We start from the raw sequence: 25,511 nt of genomic DNA on the forward strand, positions 1-25,511 counted from the left end.
GTGTGGTCTGACCTAGGCTGTGAATTGTTACCCAGCTACCATTTTGAGACTTCTTTGGAGGGAGGGGTGGCCATGACAGTTTGAGTTGTGTCAAAGGCCTGGAAACGATGCCTTATGAGGAACGGCTTAGGGAGCTGGGTATGTTTAGCCTGGAGAAGAGAAGGTTAAGGGGTGATATGATAGCCATGTTCAAATATATAAAAGGATGTCATATAGAGGAGGGAGAAAGGTTGTTTTCTGCTGCTCCAGAGAAGTGGACACGCAGAGCCGTCTCATCCATAGAAGCCGGTGGCGCGGTGCGCCAGGGCGCTGGGCGCCCCAGGGGCGCCCCCGCGAGCCCGCCGGCATACCGGGCTCCTCCTCCCCAACCCGCCCCCGCCCCCACGGGCAGGCGGGCAGTCGCGCGCCGGCGGGCGGGCTGTAAGCCGCCCGCCCTCGCCTCCCAGAGCCCCAGCTGGAGCGCTGGAGCGGCGTGGGGCTTTGCGCGACCTTCCAGCACTCCAGCTGGGGCTCTGGGAGGCGAGGGCGGCCGGCTCGCGCTCCCGCGCGCAGCCGGCCGCCCGCCCAATGCAGCGCGAGCTGCCCAGCAGCGCCGCGCCGTCCAGCTGCGCGCGGAGCGCGAGCCGGCCGCCCTCGCCTCCCATCCCGGAAGCGCTGGAAGGGCGCGCAGAGCCCCGTGCCGCTCCAGCGCCACGCCCCTCACCCCCCGCTCGCCCACCCCCCTCCCAAGGGGCGGCAAGCGCGGGAGGGAGGCGGCGGAGAGGCGGCATGGCGGGGGCGCTGGAGGGATAGCCGCGCCAGGGCGGCAGATCCCCTTAAGACGGCTCTGTGGACACGGGGCAATGGATTCAAACTACAAGAAAGAAGATTCCACCTAAACATTAGGAAGAACTTCCTGACAGTGAGAGCTGTTCGGCAGTGGAATTTGCTACCAAGGAGTGTGGTGGAGTCTCCTTCTTTGGAGGTCTTTAAGCAGAGGCTTGACAGCCATCTGTCAGGAATGCTTTGATGGTGTTTCCTGCTTGGCAGGGGGTTGGACTGGATGGCCCTTGTGGTCTCTTCCAACTCTAGGATTCTATGATTCCATGTTCCACAGAAGACCCTGGACTGTAAAGGGGGTGGTCCCACCAAGAATGGGTATTATTTATTGTTATTTACACCTCACGCTACTTGGTTTTGTCATCTGGATTTCTTTCTCTCTCTCCTGTGTCTGGTACTTGAACAGCTTAACTTCCCAGCTTCCCTCTTGTCCTTGGCCTATCAATATTCTGTCTGTTTTTGCCGGGAGTCGGGAGTAGTGAGGAATGAGGCATTTGGAAACCCAAAAAGAGGGGTGAAAAAAGTGGGGAAAGGGAAAAGGCATTTGGAAAGCTCATCAGGGATGTCAGCTGGTGGTGGAATGGACTGTGAATTACTGACGCTACCCGCGAAGTTCATCCTAGTACCATCATGAGAAAAACAGACGACAAAAATGCTAAAATGGCTGGATGAGGGATGGATAGCCAGAGTACAGAGCGACTTGGAAGCAATCTGCTGGTGAAGGATGAGATGAAACCAGTGATAAATTTTAGAGCTGCTGACAGTTCCTGATATAGTCTAGTAGCTTGAGTCCCTGGATTTTGCCTGGATAACTATTGATTGGGTGAATGGAGAGATCTGTGGCCTACTCTTGGGGCCTCCAGGGTGTAGAAGTGAAACCAAAGCTCTCAAATGCAAAAGCAATTTTTCAAAATAGAGATTTCAAGGTCAGGGCTTTTTATGTGGAGATATGGAATGTGGATAAAGGTAAAGGTAAAGGGACCCCTGACCATCAGGTCCAGTCGTGTCCGACTCTGGGGTTGCGGCGCTCATCTCGCTCTATAGGCCGAGGGAGCCAGCGTTTGTCCGCAGACAGCTTTCGGGTCATGTGGCCAGCATGACAAAGCTGCTTCTGGCGAACCAGAGCAGCACACGGAAACGCCCTATTTATCTACTTGCACTTTGACATGCTTTCAAACTGCTAGGTGGGCAGGAGCTGGGACCGAGCAAATACATGATGTGAATGTGCTCTTGGTTGGGTTGTGGGAATTCCATTCGCCCTTTCGCCGTCACGCTTGAATCAGCCCTTGGAAGGTTTTCACTAGTGGCCAAGGGCACGGGTCTGTGCTTTCAGAACGTCAGCTTCCTTTATTGGCAACTTTCGGTGTGTTCCGTTTATGAAGAGCACATGTGAAGTGAGTCGCTCTGGCGTTGTCATGCAAAAGCAAGGATGAGATTCTCAATAAAAATGGCCAGAGCTGGGAATGGGGGAAGAATGATGCTGCCGCACAGAAGACTCCCTTCCTCATGCCTGGAAGCTTAACAGGAGAGCAATTGCCAGGCCACATCAGGATCATGCGGTTGATGTTCTCCCATTCTCTGGTCTCCAGCGGTGGTCGGGACCAGTTGTTTCGGAGCATGGTGGTGTCTCCTTTTAATCCCACTGCGGCTGACGCTGTCTTTGGCTCTGCAGGGTTGGGTTTGTAACAGAATTTGACAGCTGGTGGTCTTCCAACTGGCTCTTCCTTTCTGTGGCAGCGTCCTCTGTTTGCAGTCCAGAGGGCTGCTCCATGTGTGGTGACATTTCTACACGAGAGTAGTGATATCTATGTGGGGGCAAACAGCAGGTGGAGAAGAAACTGGCATACAGCAACTAAGTGAAGCATGAGGATAACAACAGACAGTGAAGGTCTCAAGGCAGAAAGTTGGTGATTAACAAATACATTTCAAATGCCTTGACATATTTGTTACACAAATGTCACCCTCAAAATACAGAGTTGTTTAGGTTGCAGCACCACCAACACCTTCCTTTAAGAATTAAGTTCAGGCAGGTTATTCTGAAAGATGCACGCCCAGGAGTGATAATACTCTGCTTGCATCAACAGTCACTCTTCAAGAGGAGGCTGGTTTTCATTAAGTTCTCATGAAACGAGCTGGCATAGCTGCTGTTACTAATTCTGTCACTTGACCAAACTGAGAATTGTGTAACTGAGAATTGTGTGGATCCCTTGGAACAATCCATATACTCTCTCTATGGTTATAGTTCATTATTAAGCAGATGATACAGATCATTTTGGATTTTCTGAATGGGTGACATGAATGTGTGCAACTGCCGAAATAGATAAAGGCTGTATACACACCGTACGTTTAAAACACATTTAGAGCCCGTGATTTCCCACAACGAATCCTGTAATTTGCTAAGGATGCTGGGAATTGTAGCTTTGTGAGGAGTAATTCATGCTTCCCGGGATTCTTGGGGACATACGGTGGACAGGTGATAAAAAGACAAGTGAAAGAAAGGACTTAATTCCCACAGCACATAGTTAAACTCTGGAAAGGATTAATGGAGGAGAAGGATTGGACAAATTAATGGAGGTGAGAGCTATTGGTGAATACTTGCCATAATGGCTGTGCTCTGTTTCCACAGTCAGAGGCAGCAATGCTTCTGAATACCAGTTGCTGGAAACCAGAGGAGGGGAGAGGGCTCTTGTGCTCGGGTCCTGTCTGTGGGCATCTAGTTGGTCACTGTGAGAACAGGATGCTGAACTTGATGGGCCCTCAGCCTGACCTTGCTCAGTATTGCCTATGCTGGCAGAGGCTCTTGAGGGTTTCAGGCAGGTGACAGGCCCAGGCCTACCTGGAGATGTCAGGGATTGAACCTGAGACTAGTTCAGGCTTCCTCAACCTCAGCCCTCCAGATGTTTTTTGGCCTACAACTCCCATGATCACCTAGCTAGCAGGACCGGTGGTCAGGGATGCTGGGAATTGTAGTCTCAAAACATCTGGAGGGCCGAGGTTGAGGAAGCCTGGACTAGTTGAGATTCCTGCATTGCAGGGGGTTGGACTCAGTGACCCTTGCTGTATCTTCCACCTCTGCAATTCTATGGTTCTGTCACCTTTTGCATGCAAAGCTTGTGCCACTGAACCACAGACCTTCCCCTTCCACTGGCCATCTCCCATTTCTTACCCAAATGCTCCAAATTCTTACCAAATTCTATGGGAAACCTGAAGCCACCCCGAGTGCAGCATGGAAAGTTGAAGCCAGCTACTCACAGGGAAGAGGCTTTTGGATTATAATTGTGGGCGCGCTGGCAATGGGCAGACAGAGGTTTCAGACAGTATGTGGGTTTGGCATCGGGTGTGGGGCTTTTGGAGAGCTTTAAAGCCAAGCATCTGTCATAAGAGCCTTGTGGATCAAGCCAAGGGCCCATCTAGTCCAGCATCCCGTTCTCTCAGTGGCCAACCAGATGCCTGTGGGAAAACAGCAAGCAGGACCCAAGCAGAAGAAGAGCGTTCTCTCCTCTTGTGGTTTTCAGAAGCATGGCTGCCTCCAGCTGTGGAGGCAGGGCAGAGCCATTGTGGCTGATAGCCACCCATAGCCCTCTCCTCCTCCATGAATTTATCTAATCCTCTTTTAAAGGCACCCAAGGTTGGTGGCCATCACTGACTCATATGGGGCTGAGTTCCCTTCTTTGCATGGTGAGGTCCTTTATTTGTCCTGAATCTTCCAACATCCAGTTCCATTTGATGTTCATGGGCTCCAGCGTTAAGACAGAAAGAGCAAAGCTTTTTTTCCCTGTCCGCTTTCTCCACGCCACGCATAATGTTATAAACATTATTCTGCTCTGGTCAGACCTCACCTGGAATACTGTGTCCAGTTCTGGGCACCACAGTTCAAGAAGGATACTGACAAGCTGGAACGTGTCCAGAGGAGGGCAACCAAAATGGTCAAAGGCCTGGAAACGATGCCTTATGAGGAACGGCTTAGGGAGCTGGGTATGTTTAGCCTGGAGAAGAGAAGGTTGAGGGGTGATATGATAGCCATGTTCAAATATATAAAAGGATGTCATATAGAGGAGGGAGAAAGGTTGTTTTCTGCTGCTCCAGAGAAGCGGACACGGGGCAATGGATTCAAACTACAAGAAAGAAGATTCCACCTAAACATTAGGAAGAACTTCCTGACAGTAAGAGCTGTTTGACAGTGGAATTTGCTGCCAAGGAGTGTGGTGGAGTCTCCTTCTTTGGAGGTCTTTAAGCGGAGGCTTGACAGCCATCTGTCAGGAATGCTTTGATGGTGTTTCCTGCTTGGCAGGGGGTTGGACTGGATGGCCCTTGGGGTCTCTTCCAACTCTATGATTCTATGATTCTGTTATGTCACCTTTTGCTTCTCCACACCAAAAAGTCTCAGACGCTGCAGCCGTTCTTCATAGGGGAGTCCTTCCACTCACTTGATCATTCTGGTTGTCTTCTTCTGAACCTTTCCCAAGTGTCATCAACTTGGTCGAAAGGTAACGAAGAGAGACGAGGATTGCGCCAACTCTCAGCTGCAAAGCATATAGAGTGGATGCCGCAGGGTTCTGTCCTGGGCCCGTAGTTTTTCAACGTCTCCATAAACGACTTGGATGAAGGAATTGAGGGGATGCTCATCAAATTTTCAGGTGACAGCAAACTGGGAGGGGTAGCTAATGCCACAGAGGACGGATTCAGAATTCAAAATGACCTTAACAGATTGGAGAACTGGGCTCAAGCTAACAGAATGAATTTCAATAGGGACAAATGTAAGTTTCTGCACTTAGGCAGGAAGAACCAGGTGCACAAATATAATATGTGAGACACCTGGCTTACTAGCAGTACGTGTGAAAAGGATCTAGGGGTCTTGGTGGACCACAAGCTTAATATGAATCAACCGTGTGATGCAGCAGCAGCAAAAAAAAAAAGGTTCAAGCTATTCTGGGCTGCCTCAACAGAAGTCTAGTGTCCAGATCAAGGGAAGTAATAGTACCACTCTATTCTGCCTCCCACACCTGGAATACTGTGTCTGTTTCTGGGCACCACAATTTAAGAAGAGAGCAACCAGGATGATCAAGGGTCTGGAAACTAAGCCTTACAGGAGCACTTGAAGGAGCTGGGTATGTTTAGCCTGGAAAAGAGGAGACTGAGAAGAGATTTGATAGCCATCTTTGGATATTTCAAGGGCTGTCACATGGAAGAGGGAACAAGCTTGTTTTCTCCTGCTCTGGAAGGTAGGACTTGAACCAATGCCTCTTAAGTTGCAAGAAAGGAGATTCCAACTAAACATTCAGGAAAACTTTCTGACAGTAAGAGCTGTCAATAGTGGAATGGTCTCTTTGGGGACTCTCCTTCCTTGGAGGTGATTTAGCAGAGGTTGGGTGGTCATCTGTCATGGATGCTTTAGTTGAGATCATTTGATTGTGTAGACGGCACCGGACTTGTTGTATCCTCACTTGTACCTCCATACATGAACCTTCGCACATATTAATGGAGTTTTAGCATGGACATATTGCATGTATATTGATTTATCATACATCTGATTTGGTCAATCTGGATGTCTTTTGTGATTAGCATTTATAAAATTATGTGATATTGGAATTATTATTTATCAGCCGGTTATGTTGGTTTGTATGTTTATGCATAGTTGTACGTAACTAAGGTTTGTTGTTGTTGGATATTAGTTGAGATTCCTGCATTGCAGGGGGTTGGGCTAAATGACCCTTGGGACCCTTCCAACTCTACAGTTCTATGATTCTGTGAATGGTAGAATAACTCTTCTGCTAAAAGGAAATAAAGAGCTGCAGAGGGCAGGGGTGTCATCACCAGGGCCGGATTTAGGTTTGATGAGGCCCTAAGCTACTGAAGGTAATGGGGCCCTTTATATGTCCAGCTGTCCTTTGTCAACAACAAATTGCCGCTGTTTTTTGTGTTGAATATGTGCTATATGGTAATCTAAAATAGGTATCTAAAGCCATTTGCACATAACAAAATATGTATTTTATCAAAGTAATTGTTGAACTAAAATACAATTAAGAAGAGGTATATTAACAGTGAAAATTTGGGGGCCCCCCAAGAGAGTGGGGCCCTAAGCTATAGCTTCTTTAGCTTGTATGTAAATCCAGCACTGGTCATCACACTGACAGTGGCAAACAAGACCCTGGGGGGAATTGGTTTGCTGCCTTTCTGCTGCAAAAGCAGTGGGAGGGAATTCCTTAATCTTCTCTCAGCCGGCCACTTTCCACAGTGCAACCACACCCTCCCCTTCACTTCTTAGACACCACCAAGCATGAGACTGCTTTGGGGAGAGGGATTGCAGAGGGCGAGTTACAAACCTGCCACTTGGTGCTCTTCTCCTGCAAATCGTCCACCAGTGGAGGATCAGCAACAAGCTCACCAGGGCCGTCTTAACCATTGAGCCTACTGGCGCAAGGCGCCAGGGCGCAATGGCCTGGAGGGCGCCTCTGCCCGCCGGCAGCGCTGGCAGCGCCCTCCGGTTGCCTGGCGGAGCGCAGGAGCATGAGTTGGCCGGCTGTGCCCTCCGGCTGCCTGGTGGAGTGCAAGCTGCCCGGCGAAGCGCGAGTTGGCCGGCCGCACCGTGCCCTCCGGCTGCCTGGTGGAGTGCAAGCTGCCCGGCGAAGCGCGAGTTGGCCGGCCGCACCGTGCCCTCCAGCTGCCTGGCGGAGCGCAGGAGTGTGAGTTGTCCGGCTGTGCCCTCCAGCTGCCCGGCGGAGCGCGAGTTGGCCGGCCGTGCCGTGCCCTCCGGCTGCCCAGCAGAGCGCGGGAGCGCAAGTCCACCGGCTGCGCCAGGGCGCAACATATGCTTAAGACTATCCTGAAGCTCACAGTGCTTGCTGCTGTCTGAGGGATCATCTGGGCTTGCACTTGCCCTGCTCTTTCCCCCCAGGAAAACCAGGTCTCTATTGCTGAATCAGAGCAAACATCAACTGGGTGTTATGCAGATTGATGGGGATTCCTGAACAGAAAACCTATCCAGTAAGTGGAAGAGTGGATGAGCCCAGAGTCATTCGGTGTGTTTGCTTAGCTTGAGGCCCCCCTCCTCTCTCTTACTCCTTGCTGCAGCGCTTCTTCTGCCTCCCCCTGTCAATCCCAAGTATTTACATTAGCTGATTTGCATTTGTGCAGCCTTTGTGTCTTCTCCTGACAAATATCAAGTAGGCAGAAGAAACAGGTAGACATTTTTTTAAAGCTTTGGTCTGAATGGGAGCCAATGGGTAGTTGCCTCCTGCTGAAATAAATAAGCCCCTCAGCTGAAGGGAGCAGTTAGAAGTGCCGTAGCCCCTCCACCATCCACCATCCAGCACGGTTTTTCCTCCCCTTTTAAGTCCTGCAATATAAACTTGGCAGAAACCAGATGCGAAATAGGCCAGGAGGCCCCTGTGGCTTTGAGGCTTGTTTTCCATAACCCATTCTATCCTGTTGCATATTCAAGCAAGTGTTGGCTTGGGCAAAGGTTTAGAAAGGCCGGCTGCTGTGGGTAGCAACCCAGCCTGGTGTTGTCAAGATGAAACCATCACCCGAAAGGTGAAAAACACCAGAGACAACAACCAATGTAAGGGGTTACTCAAGTGAGGTACGAAAATGGAGCAGTCAAGGTTCCTAACGTCCCAACTACACAAGGTTGGTTCGTTAGCTGGCTTTAAACAAACAACGGCATTGCAAAGTCACAAAATACCCAAATGAAATTTCCTGGTTAATCTGATACGCTGCCATATAATGGCTGTATCTGGAAGTCCACAACATTCCTGGTCATTGGACCTGTTTCCACAAATCCTTCATCGGAGGCCAAATTACAGCTTTGTTTTGTTACCCAGATAGAAAGCTTTGGTGTTTCCTTACACGCACGAACACACACATGTAAAAAAACACAAAACCACTTGACTGGAGGCAGATGGGGTTTATTTTAGGGAGTCAGCAGTACCAGCCATTGCATTCACAATAGCTTTGGCAAGAGGAAACTGGCCAAAACTTCCCCATTCTGGTTTCCTCTCTTGTTTGCACTCCGATTCATTTAATATTACAAAGACCAAGACGGATTCTTTCTTTCTTTCTTTCTTTCTTTCTTTCTTTCTTTCTTTCTTTCTTTCTTTCTCTTTCTTTCTTTCCACCATTTGCTGTGTCCCAGGCACTCATCTGAGGGCAGGAGGATAGGAATCTATATGGCGCCATGCTGGGGGGGGGTGGAATCCACTTGGTCCTGTTAAGATGTGAAGACTCTAAAGAGGTAGCTGTGTCAAAGCGGAACCATTTATGTTTCGTTTGTTTGTTTGTGATGCAGCATGTGACATTCCTTTGGCGGGGAGTGGGGGTGAGCTATTGCCATGTGTAAGGTTTTCAGTGGCTGCTCGTGAGTAACCAGGCTGACGCAGAAACTTCCAAAACTAAGTTTCTTTATTGTGCAGATATATACAGTTGTTATAAAAATTAGGTTCAACCCCAGAAGGGAGTCCACGAACCCGGGGGAGAGCCTTAGTAGGGCTCCACTCCTCTCAAGAGCACTTATGAATAAATAGAGACGATACAGAATCTCCCAAGGCAAGGCGATAGCCCTTTATTTGTTACTGCTGCAGCAGGGTGTCTTGCAAGCAAAAGACCACGAACAAAGGTGCGCAAGCTCCTATATAGACTTTTGAAATTGTCCCCCTCCAGCTCAAGACCACCCCTCCATACATCAAATTACATCAAAAATTGGGAGGGTCTGGTAGCAGTGATCTGAGCATCTTGTACCCTGCCCCTCTTGCCCTCCACCAAAAACCCATCAAGTGAAACAAAAGATATTTACATTTCCCTATATCCCAGCCAAGTTAATCACACCTTTTTGTCTGACACTCAGATATCAGGATGCCAGAGATTATCACTCAGGCAGAGGGCTGCTGAGTAGCTGGAGGGGCAACCCCCCCCCCTTTGTTCCTGAGACAAAGAAATACTTGGTCAGTTGAGAGTCAAAATGGAGTGAGGCCTGTCTGTGCTGTTTTTCAGACATGTGGCCTTATTTGTTTTGGTACATTAATAACAATTATTATATATAAATAAAATACCTTAAAATTCTTACAACACAGTGCAGCTAAGAAAAAGACGTCCAGCTCATCCTTCGGCAGAGTCCGGGAATGACCCCTTCCAGTTCTTTGCCCAGCACAAAAGGCGCGGGATGCGGAACCCCCGCCTCCCCCCTCTGCGCCTTTCCCTCCTGTGCAAGTGGGGAGACGGAACAGGGACCTCCCCCTCCAGGCTCTGCGCGGTGTGAGGGCTCTGCTTGCCTGCCAGAGCCTTCACTCCTACTTCCCATTCCCATCTCTCCCTCCCCACTAGAGGGATTGCTGCCTTCCTCACTGGAGGAAGAACTGAGGCGGGGGCTCCCGATACTGACCAAGCCCTGGCAACTCCCTGCCTGTTTGCGAGGGCAGCCTCCTGACACCATGCCTCCTCAGTTTCAGTTTGACTCAGCTGGGGATGCCTGAGCCATTCAGTCCTGCTGGCCACATGACCTGGAAAAGCTGTCTGCGGACAAACGCCGGCTCCCTTGGCCTGAAAGTGGAGATGAGCGCCGCAACCCCAAAGTCGAATTCGACTGGGCCTAACCGTCCAAGGGTCCTTTACTGCCTGAGCATTTTCACTTCCAGGAAATATGGGGAAGGGGTGCCTATCTTACTTGTTTATTTTTGAAACAAAATAAAAAATTCTTTCCAGTAGCACCTTAGAGACCAACTGAGTTTGTTCTTGGTATGAGCTTTCGTGTGCATGCACACTTCTTCAGATACACTGAAACAGAAGTCACCAGATCCTTAAATATAGTGAGGGAGTGGGGAGGGGTATTACTCAGAAGGGTGGTGGGAATGGGTGATCAGCTGATAGGTGTGGAAAACCTGTTGACGACTCTTAACAGCTGCAATTAGTCTTGCAGGGAAATGCAAGGGGTGAGATGGCTAAAGATAGCTTTGTTATGTATAATGAGATAAGAATCCAATGTCTTTGTTCAGACCAGGTTTCTCCATGGTTTTAAGTTTGGTGATTAGTTGCAATTCAGCCACTTCTCTTTCCAGTCTATTTCTGAAATTTCTTTGTATTAAGACAGCTACTTTGAGATCTTTTATAGAATGTCCTGGGAGATTGAAGTGTTCTCTTACTGGTTTCTCTGTCTTGTGATTCCTGATATCAGATTTATGTCCATTTATCCTTTGGTGTAGGGTTTGGCCTGTTTGTCCAATATAGAGAGCTGAAGAGCACTGTTGGCATTTGATTGCATACATTTGGCATTTGATTGTTTATTTTTAATCTTAATACTAGTGTGGGGCTTGCTCACCGTCAGAAAACCTGAGCAGTTTGAGTCTCAGAGAAAGCTTTTATGAATTTATCTTCCATTGGTGTTGAACACCATTGCAGCTTAGTGAGTGATTTATGCTGGAGATGCAAGGCGTCTGATGCTGGGATTCTACACATCTCAGAATTTTCAAAAAATGGAACGATATAGTAGAAAAAAATGTTGAAATAATAGCAGGACATATAGTGCCAATGGATCTTTTAACATTTTGTTTGGGCTAATGAAGGATCAAATATTATTAGAAGATATATCATTAGTTCAGCAGTTCCTGCCAGCTAGCTACTAGGGAATTGTTTATTGTAATGGAGGGGGGGGGATCAGAACACCTTGGAAGAAAAAACAAAATAAAAAGTTAAAAATTCCTTCCAGTAGCACCTTAGAGACCAACTAAGTTTGTTCTTGGTATGAGCTTTCGTGTGCATGCACACTTCTTCAGATACCTGCACACAGATACATGCACACGAAAGCTCATACCAAGAACAAACTTAGTTGGTCTCTAAGGTGCTACTGGAAGGAATTTTTTTATTTTATTTTGACTATGGCAGACCAACACAGCTACCTACCTGTACCTTACTTTAGGACTGCATTGACCGGAAAGCACATTTTTAATTACAAATGCTTCCACTTGGTTTTCTGTTCTCCGTTAATGAGAATCACAAAGCCACAGAAATACTTCGAGAGGTTCATGGGTGATTTAAGCCTTAATTGTATGAAAACCCGATTAGGAAAGGACTGGCGCTTTTTTCGAAAAGATTTGCCAGTGCTGCTCTCTGCTGGCTATAGATTGTTCAGGCTGGCTTAGTGTTGCAGCTTCATCTATTCTACTTTCAAAATAAATAACCAGGAAAGTGTTTTAAATCGGTGTTTTAATAACTGTTTTCACTGCAGATTAATTCGGGGAGAGGGGAGTGTTTTTAAAAAATTGCTCTAAGCTTCTTTGAAGTAAAAATGGCATAGAAGATTATGCATAGTTTTGTGAGTTTGCCTGGCTTATGGCAGGGGCTGTTTCCTTGCATGGAAGTTGCTTTTACTTTTGACATTTTTGAGCAAAGGGCAGATCGAGGGGGAGGAAAGCTTTCTCTTAAAAGCAGCATAGGGCTGAAATCTTGTGTCTTAGTGTCACAGACGAAGTTAAATTATTGGCAATTCGGCTGGCAATTTGTTCACCAATGAGAGCTGCATCAAAAAATACGAGCCGCGAGCAGCAGCATTTCTGTTGCTGAATCGGCTGCTGTTGACTTAATGTAGTTGCTGAAAGTGTCATGCCTGGGTTAGAATCCAGCTAGGAAGATTCTGGATCCAGAGTAGTAGTTGTCCTACAGTCTGTAGTGAGAAAACCTGTGCCTTCCAGTTAAAAAATAGTGCAAGTGAATAGAATTATGGATGGTACTGAGCGAACGCATGGAAGGAAACTGTTCTCCCTTTCTCATAATGCCAGAACTCAGGGTTGTCCCAATGAACGAGACGGGCGGTAAGTTCAAGAAGAGCAAGATACCTTTTCACATTGCACATTATTAACTATTGCTTGGAGGGGAAACCGCTTGGTTAGATAGCTGTTGACAGGCAGATCTTCGATTTTTGTTGTTGTTCAGTCGTTCAGTCATGTCCGACTCTTCGTGACCCCATAGACCAGAGCACGCCAGGCACCCCTATCCTCCACTGCCTCCTGCAGTTTGGCCAAACTCATGCCAGTCGCTTCGAGAACACTGTCCAACCATCTCATCCTCTGTCGCCCCCTTCTCCTTGTGCCCTCCATCTTTCCCAACATCAGGGTCTTTTCTAGGGAGTCTTCTCTTCTCATGAGGTGGCCAAAGTACTGGAGCCTCAACTTCAGGATCTGCCCTTCCAGTGAGCACTCAGGGCTGATTTCTTTAAGGATGGATAAGTTTGATCTTTTTGCAGTCCATGGGACTCTCAAGAGTCTCCTCCAGCACCATAATTCAAAAGCATCAATTCTTCAGCGATCAGTCTTCTTTATGGTCCAGCTCTCACTTCTGTACATTACTACTGGGAAAACCATAGCTTTAACTATACGGACCTTTGTCGGCAAGGTGATGTCTCTGCTTTTTAAGATGCTGTCTAGGTTTGTCATTGCTTTCCTCCCAAGAAACATTCGATGAAATGGTTTAATTGTGTGTTTTTTAAAAGTTATCACCCATGATAGTGAAGTGGAGTTTCCATGTCCAGAGGCAAAATACCTATGAATATCTCAGAAAGGCATACACGGGTGAGTCTCCCAGAGTCATTAAGTGGGCCTTTGGTCTGACCCAGTATAGGGATACTGTCATGGGTTAGCCACACTTCCTCTTCTCTCGCTATTTTAGTGCTCAGTCGGAGCAAACGGCAATTCAGGTTTCCCGCAGATTGCTGTCTGTTCCGATTTAGAGCTAAAGAGCAGGTTTTCCCTGGGGGGAAGGAATGGGGCAAGCGGAAAACCACTTGGACCCATGCTTCCTAGACATGGGGCAAGCGCATGTGTGGACAAGCCCTTACATTCTCACATTGGCATTTGAATTTTGACAAATTGCTCCTGAAGGAAACTTGACCCAGTGGGTGCTGCCAGAGATTGCCCAAGGCATTCTGGTTTCCCAAAGGCATAAAGTCCATCACCGTCTGACATAATTAGCATTAACACCTGGAAGTTCCCTTGCACAAACCCTGGTGAAGTAGACCCATTCATTTCAGTGTGGTTTGTGCAGAGAATATCACCTACTGGTGAATGAAGCTGCTTGAGTCACCTCTAGCCTGGATAATGCTTCCTGCTCTGATGCCCTCGGTGTTGCTCAAAGTGTGTGGTATTGGGAAGACATCTACTGATGGGGCTATTTTGAAACGTCGTCCCACTGCATAACAGGCACTGAACAGGTTTCTTGCAGATTGTTACTGTAGGCCTGGTGTTAATCTTGTTACACAGATTTATAGAGGTGCTTCCACCATCTCCAGGTGTCTCCCAAGTTGTGTGCCCAGTGCAGCAGCCTTGGTGCAACACCCAGTAATCTTCCCTTCTCATTTTCTTCTGTGTTGCCCCCGAGTTTACTTTTCTCCTGTGCATCTCAATACAGAAAGAGTGAAAAAAGACAGCAGGGAGGTGATGAGAAGCAGAGGATAAAATGAAAGGAATTCTGCAGCCATTGGATGGCCAAGAAAAATACTGAATCCAAACAACGAACATGGCAATTTTGTCTCACAGGCTGCACTTCCTAGTCATCTTCCAATGGGGAGTCAGAAGCAGCGAAGAAATCTTGGGCTCATTGCCTCATCAACTTGCATGGGCACACTTGTGTGTGTGTGTGTGTGTGTGTGTGTGTGTGTGTCTCAGTCTCATAGTAAGAAAGAGAATCTTGTGCGCATAGATGCCTAGTGCAATGATGTAAGGCTGGAAGCCCATAGCCACAAACTTGCCTCAGCTGTTTTATGACATGGGCCTCAGGCACCTGCACACTTCCAATGTGTGTCGGCTGGTGAGCTGAAGCTGCATCTACATGGGCTGGTCCATGTGCATTTGGTCATGAAAAATTGCATGATTTCTTGCTTTCTTCCCCACCCCACCCCCACCCCGGCCCTCCTGCCATTCGTAGGCCACTTGTGTTTCTTTTTGTAGTGTGAACTCAAATATGGCAATCCAGTTATTGGGTTTGCATTATCATATGGTGCTGGAGGAGACTCTTGAGAGTCCCATGGACTGCAAGAAGATCAAACCTATCCATTCTTAAAGAAATCAGCCCTGAGTGCTCACTAGAAGGACAGATCCTGAAGTTGAGGCTCCAGTACTTTGGCCACCTCATGAGAAGAGAAGACTCCCTGGAAAAGACCCTGATGTTGGGAAAGATGGAGGGCACAAGGAGAAGGGGACGACAGAGGATGAGATGGTTGGACAGCGTTCTCGAAGCTACTAACATGAGTTTGGCCAAACTGCGAGAGGCAGTGAAGGATAGGCGTGCCTGGCGTGCTCTGGTCCATGGGGTCACGAAGAGTCGGACACGACTGAACGACTGAACAACAAATCTCAGCATGAAACAGAAGTGAGATCTTGTTGCTAAAGCTATCTGTAGTTTTTGCCACATCAGTTTGGTGCTTTCAGTACATTGCTTGAATGTACCACCATGTGGTAGTTACTACAAGAGAGCATGTGTTTGCTTCTTTCTGAGGGTCTGTCTCATCTATGAAGTGCCAGGAGCTGAAATCTAGATGTTCCCTGTCTGTGCTTATCAGAACTTTTTTTCCAGGGTATTTGAGCCAGATACATTTCCTTCTGCTGGTGCTCGGTCATTCACACTTGCCAAACTGTGCTAGGCCTGGCTCCAAAACAAAAAACCATAACTTCTTAGTGACTTGTAATAATGAGACTTCAAAATATTTTGCAGACCGCTTGAACTGTTTCTCCCTTTTTCATACTGCAGGCTGGAAACAATTATAGGCATTTCAGATTAGTCCACAAAAGTTGGTAGCCCACAAAAAAGTCCACAACTACCATGTGGCACGCCAACAGCATGAAAAAGCAGGGATCCAATTTCTGTACAGTTTCCAAGAGCTTCATTACCTGCTTCAACCTACAGATGAGCAGGTGACCATGGGGTGAAGGAAGTCTAGAAGGATACGTGCAGGAGGTATAGTGGGGGTGCTTTGTTTAGTAAAGACAATTTGGGACTTCCTCTGCTTGATGTGGGATTGGGCATGAGAGCTGGGATTCGCTTCTGCTGGAAGCTTGGAGGCCCTCTTTTTCTCTGCAGTTCTGAATCGGAACTCTGAAAGCACTTGGTGGAAGTAGGTCCTGTTTTTAAGCAAGACACGGGAGGTAAAGGGTGAGAGAAGAAACTGGTCCTTATTCTAGAACAATTTGTTCCATCTGTCTGCTCTGAGCAACCATAGCTGTCAAGTTTCGGATTTGAAAATAAGGGATCAGCACCCTCACCTGTCCCGGGGACAGTCTACAGTTCTCAGGGACAGTCCACACTGCGGTAATCCCCCAGGCCACAAATTAATTTACACCAGGAAAGAGCTCCCAGGAAAGAGAAATCAGGGCAGAGAAAAGAAAGCACTTATTCACGCAGCACACGGTTAACCTCTGGAACTCCCTGCCACAGGGAGCAACGATGGCCACCAACTTGGATGGCTATAGAAAAGGATTAGGCAAATTCATGCAGGAGGAGAGGACCACTGGTGGCTTCTGGCCAGGTTGGCTCTGCTCTGCCTCCAGTTAGGGGCAGCAATGCTTAATCTGAGCACCTGTTGCCGAGAAACATTCGTCTATTTTATCTTCTTCTTTATACATCTGTCTGTCTGTCTGTTATTAGGTATTTATACTCCACCTTTTTCTCCAAGGAGCTCCCTGGTCCTAGTCCTCATTTAATCCCCACAACAGTCCTGTGAGGTAGGCAGGCAGGCAGGCAGGCAGGGCTGAGAAAGGCAGGGACCCAAGGAGTCCCCGGACTCCAACTCTCCTTCCCGGAAATAAGGGAAATTTAAGGGACATCAACAATAAGGGATAGCTGCGGGAAACGGCTTGGAATAAGGGAGTTTCCCGCAAAAAAAGGGAGACTTGACAGCTATGTGAGCAACAGGTTCTCACACATGGTATCAAGATGCGTGACTGTTGGTTATGAGGTCTTCTGGCGAGGGTTGGGATTAGTGGTTTCAGAAGATGGTGCATGTATAGAAGGGAGAGGAGAAAATAGAGAGAGAGAGAAAATGCTCTCTGAATTCATACCTATCCAGCTAGGATGCTATACTAAAACTCTCCCTAGGACTTTCGGCAATGAAATAATGAAAGAGCACAATAACTTTTAGCAAACCTTAGGTGCGCTGAAGGCCATCTCCTCCAATGGATCATTCTCCTACCCTCCACCAGCACACCCCTGCTGTACACGAAAAGCACAAAAAAGCCTCTCCAGAGAGTTGTAGTCTTGACCTACTGAATATTGTGGGCTGTTTTCCTATGGGGCTGCAGTTGGAGGGGGAGGAACCACCCAAGAACGAAGGCATCTTGCATTGCAAACTGACTGGAAGCCATTTCCTCTCAGGATGCTCCAACCCAAATTGCCAGCCTCTCTCATATTTTACCAACCACCCCCACCCCAAATAATTTTTAACATGACTTGTCATATTTCTCCAGAGCTGTCTTATGAGTCCGTGTTTGTTCCAGCTTGGATATATTTTTGGTGGCTTGAGGTGGTTGGGAGGGGAGCAATTAGTGGTCATGTGTATATACTATGAGGACAAACCATCTTTGCCCCAACCCAGCACCTCCTCTCCACAGATGTTAATCTGGAAGTCATTTTGGACTAGCATCCGGGGCAACAGGCAATTGTTTGCAATAATTATATGGAAACTTGATAAAAAGTGCATTTTTGGTTTTGCCAATGAGTCATGATACGGATAGAGGAAAAATCCTTGCCACGTTGAACTCTGCAAAAAAAGGGGGGGAATATGGAGATGGTCCCCATATTATCTCTCTCTCTCTCTAGTTACGCTGTTTTCTTCTTTGCCTGCTATGCTTTTGGGAGTTGGTAGATAGGTGATGCTGTTGCTACCAACACATGGGTGACCTTGAGAGCCAGTGTGGTGTAGTGGTTAAGAGCGGAAGACTCGTAATCTGGGGAACCGGGTTCGCGTCTCCGCTCCTCCACATGCAGCTGCTGGGTGACCTTGGGCTAGTCACACTTCTCTGAAATCTCTCAGCCCCACTCACCTCACAGAGTGTTTGTTGTGGGGGAGGAAGGGAAAGGAGAATGTGAGCCGCTTTGAGACTCCTTTGGGTAGTGATAATGCGTGATATCAAATCCAAACTCTTCTTCTTCTTCTTCTTGCATCCTGAAGCTGTGCTATTGGGCACAGGGGCCCCACATATCAACCCTGCTCATTTTTTAAAAAAGCAAGTTTTGCAGAAACTGTTCACAATGCAAGTTCACATTGCAAGTAGCGATGCCATGATATCCAAACAGGTTCTGTTTCCAATCCAGGCCTTGGAATATCACTGGTGCTGACAATTATCCCAAGGACTCTGTGTGCCTGATTCTGTCATTTTCAATAAGCGGGAGACAAGCATTGTCAGGAATTCTTGCAAGGGCTAGCTGGAAAGGGGAAATAGTGCCTGGATGCCAGATATTTTGTACAAACTTGTTGGGAGTTGAATACCGTATTTTCCGGCGTATAAGACGACTGGGCGTATAAGACGACCCCTAACTTTTCCAGTTAAAATACAGAGTTTGAGATATACTCGACCGCAGATTCTCCACTCGGCGTATAAGACGACCCCTGACTTTTGAGAAGATTTTTCTGGATTAAAAAGTAGTCTTATACACCAGAATATACAGTAATCCTTCTGGAATGTTTATTTCAGTGACCATCTGATCGTGCATCCCTAGAAAGAAATGGGAGGAGCTAGACAGCATCTGCATTTGGCTTCCTAATGTACATTGGATGTATGCACAGATATACGATGCTCTACAGATATCCAAGATCATAGGGCAGATTCGAAGGGACAGACACTCTCCTAATTATAAGATTTATTAACATTTCTTTATTTGTTTGATGGTATTTACCTGTATCGAGTCTTGACTTTTTGAAGTCTTACTCACAAAAGTAAGTGCTACACACAATGGGCACTTTTAACATATGGACTCCATTAGGACAAGCGTGGTCTCCTGGTTACATGGCTGTTAAAAAGGATTCAGCAAACTCACGTCAGTGGTAGTCAGGACAGCTTAACTGCAAACCTTTATGGCTGTTTCTAGAGGCCATTTACCTGGAGCCCAAGTGCCCTACATGGAAGCTGGCCAGGGGCATCTGATCAGGTGCTGCTGGAGGCAGAACGCTGCCCAGCTGGTGTAATGATGAGGCTGCATTCCTGTGTTCACTTTCCTGGTAGTAAGCCTCATCAAAAGGGCTTACTTCTGAGTAGCCATGCATAGGATTGCTCTGTGAGATTGATGGTTTAAATCTCGTCTCTGTTATGAGCGCATGAGGTAGCCTTGGACAAACCATGATCACTTAGTGTTAGATCTCAACGTTTGCAGCACAGGGATAATAGTCACCTTACAGGGCTTTTGTGAGGATTACTTCAGTAATGTGTGTAAAATGTAGATTGTTATCTGTTTGTCTATCTGCGTGTCACTCTGGCTTTCCTTTTAACTAAAAAGCATGTAAACTTATATGAGAACCACTTTTTTCTTATCGTTTGCCCTACCTTAAACCTGCGCCATCAGTCTAAAGCAATCACCTAATACTCTTTGACAAAAGTGCTAAGAGGCCTCTGGTAAAGAATAATGGGAGCTAGTCTGTAGTAGTAATGTATGGAAGTGAGAGCTGGACCATAAAGAAGGCTGATCGCCGAAGAATTGATGCTTTTGAATTATGGTGCTGGAGGAGACTCTTGAGAGTCCCATGGACTGCAAAAAGATCAAACATATCCATCCTTAAAGAAATCAGCCCAGAGTGCTCACTGGAAGGATAGATCCTGGAGTTGAGGCTCCAGTACTTTGGCCACCTCATGAGAAGAGAAGACTCCCTGGAAAAGACCCTGATGTTGGGAAAGATGGAGGGCACAAGGAGAAGGGGACAACAGAGGATGAGATGGTTGGGCAGTGTTCTCGAAGCGACTGGCATGAGTTTGGCCGAACTGCAGGAGGCAGTGGAGGATAGGGGTGCCTGGCGTGCTCTGGTCCATGGGGTCACAAAGAGTCGGACATGACTGAACGACTGAACAACAACAGTCTGTGGTTAAAGAAAAATATAACAAACAAAAATTCTGTGCCAAGCGAAACGGAATTCAACAACATGGAGAACTTTGAAAATTCAGCATATTTTACAACGTAGCTTATTCTGCTTAGTTGCACATGGATTACAAACGTATATTTGCAGCCATAACTGCCAACAGCTTCAAAAGCAATAATGCTGAGACAATTAGTAAACTGAATTTTGTATTCAGTTTCCTTTTGGGTTTGCATAAAATCGTGGCATGTGTGCAGTAACTTTGATTCCCAGGATTATTTGGGACCGCTAAAGGTTGCAAATGCCGTTGTACAATGCTTCAAGGAATTGCCAGGTGGACGTTGGAGCTTTTTTAATCTCTCTACTGAAATAACCTTCCTTGTGGCATTTCTCATCAGCCCTGACCAGCATGGTCCAGGGGTGAGGGATGATGGGAGTTGGTCCAAAACGTTTGGGAGACATCAGGTTGAAGAAGTCTGTCTTAGAATACTGCTCAGCTAATTGACTTAAATTACAAGAAACTTTGTGATTCTGGGAGGTGTGAGATGTAATTTGTAGTCAAATGAATGCAATATGTTCATACATTATTATATCTAGTTATTCTCATTGTCAGTAGTATTTTCATTATTTTTTGACCCCGGAGCAGTCTCCTCTTCTGTTTTCCTGCTCACTGAATGTCTCTCTCTTTTTCTAGCCTTTTGAAGCTGATGGCTGGTGCGACACTGCCAACAACCGGGCCTACTGCCAGTATGACGGAGGGGACTGTTGCTCCTCCACTGTCTCCTCCAGGAAGGTAGGTGGGATGTTGGTTAATCACCCAACAACTCAGCACATTTACAGTTCAGGGCTGGGTCCGTTAGTTTTGGAGAGTGCTTAACCCTTCCCCTGCCAGCCTGTATTCCCCCAACCACCTCCCTAACCTGCTGTTACCCCCACAAGCGAGGACTGCGAGGTAAGCACCGGCCCAGAACATTGGTGAGGGTAAAAGTAGCCGCATGAGTAAAGGCAGTCAGTGTGGGGAGAGTTTTAGGGGAAAATTGACTGGTAGTGACAGGGTAAGCACTCCACATTCTCATTCTAATGCAAAATTCCCCCGCAAGGGCACCTTGCCATGAAGAAGGGGCTCCAAGTTGCATGCTGTTGCCGCCTGCAGTGGTGGCTGGGGCCTGTTGGGACTGGCGAGGGGGAAGTAGGAAGCAGTTAGGGGGAACCAGAGCCAACGGCAAGGAGAGCCAACTCATTCTGGTTTTGTGCCCACCCTGCTCCCTTACAAGGGCAACATGGAGACCAAGGAGGAGGAAGCTGGCAGGCAGGCTGGTTGCAACTTAAACAGCAGGCAGGTGTTGGTTGGGCAGCACCACATTTGCCCCAGTGAGAACATATGAAAAGCTTGCTGGATCAGGCCAATGGTCCATCTAGTCCTGCACCCTGCTCTCTTGGCCTCCACTGGCGGTACGTAGTTCCCCCCTTAGCTACTTACCAAAAAGCAATTAGCTTCAGAGACCGTGCTTAGATTCTGAGGTTAAAGCTTCAGATAATAGGACTCACAAGCCCCACCCAGCTTGCATTGGTTTCTAATATAGCTAAGCTATTTCACTGGAGGAGGACCTACCCCCCTTTATTTTTTTGCAATAGCTCATTTAGCACTGTTTCAGACTACAGGAGTGACGTAATTTGGCTGAAATTGGGGGAAGCTGGGGGTGCCTTATTACCATTTTTTTAAAAGGACATTGCTAAGTGCCAATTCACACATGCAAGTACATTGTTTTCCCTCCTACATTTAATTATAGTTGATGACTGTCCATTTAATGGTTGAACTGACTCTACTGAAAAGCATTGTATCTGAAATGGTATAATAACTAACGGTTGTGCTGCTGTGACTTTCATGGCCCATTCACATGTTTATAGGCATGTGTTTATAGGCATTCATATGTGAACCACTTCCAGTGGTTTGCATATCTTTCCTGTTAACGGTTCTGCAAGTGCCTTTTCTATGAATGAATGGGGCTTTTGCCAGCGATGCTTGAACTGCTTGATCTCTGTATATTCTGATATGAACTGAACTGACCCACAGCTCCCTGATCAGAGCTCAGTTATCTACCAACTCCCTGAAAGTTGTGGTTCAGTTCCCTGCTTTGGGACAGGTTGGGACTTAGTTCATTCTTCTTGATCATATTCTCTTGCCCCCTGCATGTTATCTGTGCAAAAGATCTTCAGTCAATCCTCACTCCAGATATGTGCAAGTCTGGTTCTTCTCTTCCATCCTTTTTGTTGTGCGTCTTACATCATTTTCCTTTCCATCACTCAAGAAGAAGAGAAGGGTTTGGGAGTCTAGCTCTTGGGATCTTGGTCTAGAGATGGGATGTTGCCTTGAGCACAGAGCGGAGGCCACCTGGAGCCCATTCCCCTCTTGGTATCTTGGTGATGGAGGGAAGAGTTTTGCTGGATGGCAGAGGTCAATGGGTTGAGGAAACACAGAGCTGGTGAAGCTTCCTCTGAGCAGCAGCCAAACCAAACAGCTGAGAAGGGTTGACTGTAGGGCTGGAGTGAGACATCGGGCATCACTGCAAAATACCCAGTCAATCCCTCTTTTTTTTGTTTTATTTAAACTGATTCAGGTCAGACAAAGTTTGATCTCAAAGGCCAAATACCGTATTTTTCGCTCCATAAGACACACTTTTTTCCTCCTAAAAAGTAAGGGGAAATGTCTGTGCATCTTATGGAGCGAATGCATGGTCCCTGGGTGTTGAAAGGCAGCCGCTGAACAGCTGTTCAGCAAGTGATCGGGCAGAGAGATAAGGCTCCCTTTCCAGCCCCGCCCCTTGCCCATTGTTGAATGCAGAGGGAGGCTGTTTGTTTCCCCAGGACATGTGACTGGCTGATTAGATTATCTGTCTGGAAACTGTAGAAATGGCTGTAGGACTAGAAGCTGCAGAACTGTGAGTTGAACCCCATAAAAGGGGGCTTTTCCTCTTTGCAAAAAAAGCTGCACCACTTTCAGCTGATCCTCAAAAAAGCAGGGCTTTTCCCTTTGCAAAAAAAAAAGCTGCAGCACTTTCAGCTGATCCTCAAAAAAGCAGGGCTTTCCCCCTTTCCTCCGCTAAAAACTAGGTGCGTCTTATGGAGCAGAAAATATGGTAGCTCAAATTGCCCTTTCATCAGGTCAGAATGACAAAATCTGAAAAGCTTCCAAGAGAACAGCAAAGGCTTAGTGCACTGAATCTGGTTTGTGCAAGGCTCTAGGTGAGAGAAGGCATGCCAGATCTCCACTAATTTTGCCTGCTTTTTTCATTCTGGCTGTTAATACCAAGTGAGGAACCTGCCTTCAGGTGGATGCATTCTGCTCCCTAAGCAAGCTTCTTGCCCACTCTCCCCAGGTGGTCGTATTTCCTATCGGCTGTGACCGGGACGAGTGCACCTGTCGAGACCCAGCCGCAGAAGAGAACCAGTGACAGCAGCCAGGGACGCTTGTGCCGTCTGGGAAGCGAGTGGAGGATACGACACAGGCTTGTGGAGGAGCGGGAACGCAGGGCTGATGGGAAGGACTCCGGTGGAACGCAGGGGCACAGAGACCTGGTGCTATGAGAGGCACAAGTGCGTGTGGAAGGAAGAAAGCAGTGACAAGGAGGCAGAGAGCAAGCGTGGGGAAGGTGTGCCAGAGAGGAAGCAAACAGCCTTACGACACCCCATTCAGCTTCTTTCCCATCAGAATCAAAGTGCCAGCCAAAGGCCTGTTCCTCAGCCTTGTCAGCTCGGCCGGCTCTGGATCAGGCCCCCGAGGCTGCCTTCAGTGCATTACTGTATAAATGGTTTGACACCTACAACTGTCTTTGCTCTGAATTTTGTCAGTCTGCCCAGCTACCCTCATTCACTGTCTAGGGCTTGATTTTATTTTTATTTTTTGCAAATGCGGGGGTAAGGGTGGGAAGAGAGGGGAAAAGTGATTTGTCTGCAAATATTTAAGCATAATTTTATTACAAATCTATATTATATTTTTATTTGCTGATCGTTAAGCTAAAACGTGCTGCTGTGAAGCATGGGACATCAGAAAACTTGAGTGTCAGACGCAGAGGGATTTCTGGTTTATGCGAACGGCAGAGTCAAGTAGTAATGTTGTTGTTGTTGTTGTTGTTTCTCTGGTGTAAGATTGCATGTTTGAAGGCCCCCTCCAGCCCCACACAGCCCCCCCTTCTATTCTATTTGTTTTTTCGCTATGGGTACAGAATATTAGTGGTGCAGCCCAGGAAAAGCTTTACCATTTGATTCTGCCCACTGCATAAACTGACCACAAGATGGGTACTTCAGTGTAACAGGAGATCCCCACCAGTCTCAGATAATTGGTACCTATAAAGGCCAAAGGCTACAACAGAAAATCTGCACATTTGAACATTAAAAAGAGCACTGTTTTTTTAAAAAGTAACTTAACATTACTGTACTGGGCCCCTACATCAGGGAAGACTTGAAAATAAGCCTACAAGTAACCCGTCTTCAGTTTTGCTATCCTGGCCATGTTGTGTCCGGAAAGACGCAGCTTTCTAAAAAAGCTTTCCTGTTTGGACACAGGTGGGAGATTCTTTCAGTCCTGCACCAGTCCTGTGGTGCTTCACATCGTCTAACAGGCAACTTTTGTGGGCTTTTACTGCTGAACTACAGGGGTCACCAACATTTTGGGACTTGCAGGCACAGGTTAGTGCTGTGGGCACCAGTCACAAAAATGGCTGCCATGGGAGCGTGGTATAACATAAAATTAGGGGGAGTGCAGTCGTTCCAATGGGGAGTCATGTGCTAATTCTGCTGCTCCTGATTCCGGAAACAACACAATATTGACACACACACATACTGGTGCCATGCTCAAACATATACCATATACACCTCTCACAGATCATACGCAATTACCTCTCCTTTCCTGCCACGCCCACCTGCAGACCACACATGCAAATCTCCCTTCCTCTGCCCAAATGTATTTCTCAATCACAAACACACAGAGCACGCCTAAGCACCCCACACACATTCAAAAAAAGAAAATCCCTCCACCGATCAAGGAACTGCCTGTCCCCTTCTCAAAAAGAAATCTGTTTTTTGTTGTGATCCCTGCTTTAGAATGCACACACCATTATGATACTTTACTGCTCCAGAACAGCGTGTGGTATATATGTGTTTGCTCTGGACAAGTGGTTCTCAAGTTTTATTCTGCAGAGTGTTACCACTGCGTTCTCACAGTGAGAAGATCAGTCCTGGCAGAGCAAGACACACACACACACACACCGCAAGAGAGCTGGCTCTCTACCAGGCACAGCTGCAGGAATGCATGGTTGTATAGGGTGCATTCTAGTTTCACAGGGCAATGGTGAAGCCCGACATTAGCATTTCAAGGGAAGCGCCAAATGGCACAAGCTGAAGCTTCCATTGAAATGCAACTGGCGGCTTCAGAGATTTTTGTTGGGCCTGGGGCAGGGAGCGAATGAATTAAACTCCCCCCCCCCAACCTCTTCCTAAGGCAGTTTAGGCTAACCTGCAGCTGCTCTGATATACAGGTGAAACTCGAAAAATTAGAATATCGTGGAAAGGTTCGTTTCTTTCAGTAATTCAACTTAAAAGGTGAAACTAATATGTGAGATAGACTCGTGACATGCAAAGCGAGATATGTCAAGCCTTT

At 47.2% G+C, this 25,511-nt stretch overlaps 1 protein-coding gene across 1 annotated transcript in view; it reads left to right on the forward strand.

Annotated features, from left to right (window-relative positions):
* PAPPA2 (pappalysin 2) overlaps positions 1-23,592 on the forward strand; it is a 143,626-nt gene extending 120,034 nt beyond the window's left edge. Inside the window, exons 21-22 of the mRNA XM_033151073.1 lie at positions 20,550-20,648; positions 23,233-23,592. Coding sequence (XP_033006964.1) covers positions 20,550-20,648; positions 23,233-23,307 — 174 coding nt within the window. The 3' untranslated portion in view covers positions 23,308-23,592. The remainder of the gene's footprint in view (positions 1-20,549; positions 20,649-23,232) is intronic.
* The last annotated feature ends 1,919 nt before the right edge of the window (positions 23,593-25,511 follow it).

Source organism: Lacerta agilis, chromosome 6 (assembly GCF_009819535.1).
Source record: "Lacerta agilis isolate rLacAgi1 chromosome 6, rLacAgi1.pri, whole genome shotgun sequence".
In the NCBI taxonomy this organism is placed as follows: Eukaryota; Metazoa; Chordata; class Lepidosauria; order Squamata; family Lacertidae; genus Lacerta; species Lacerta agilis.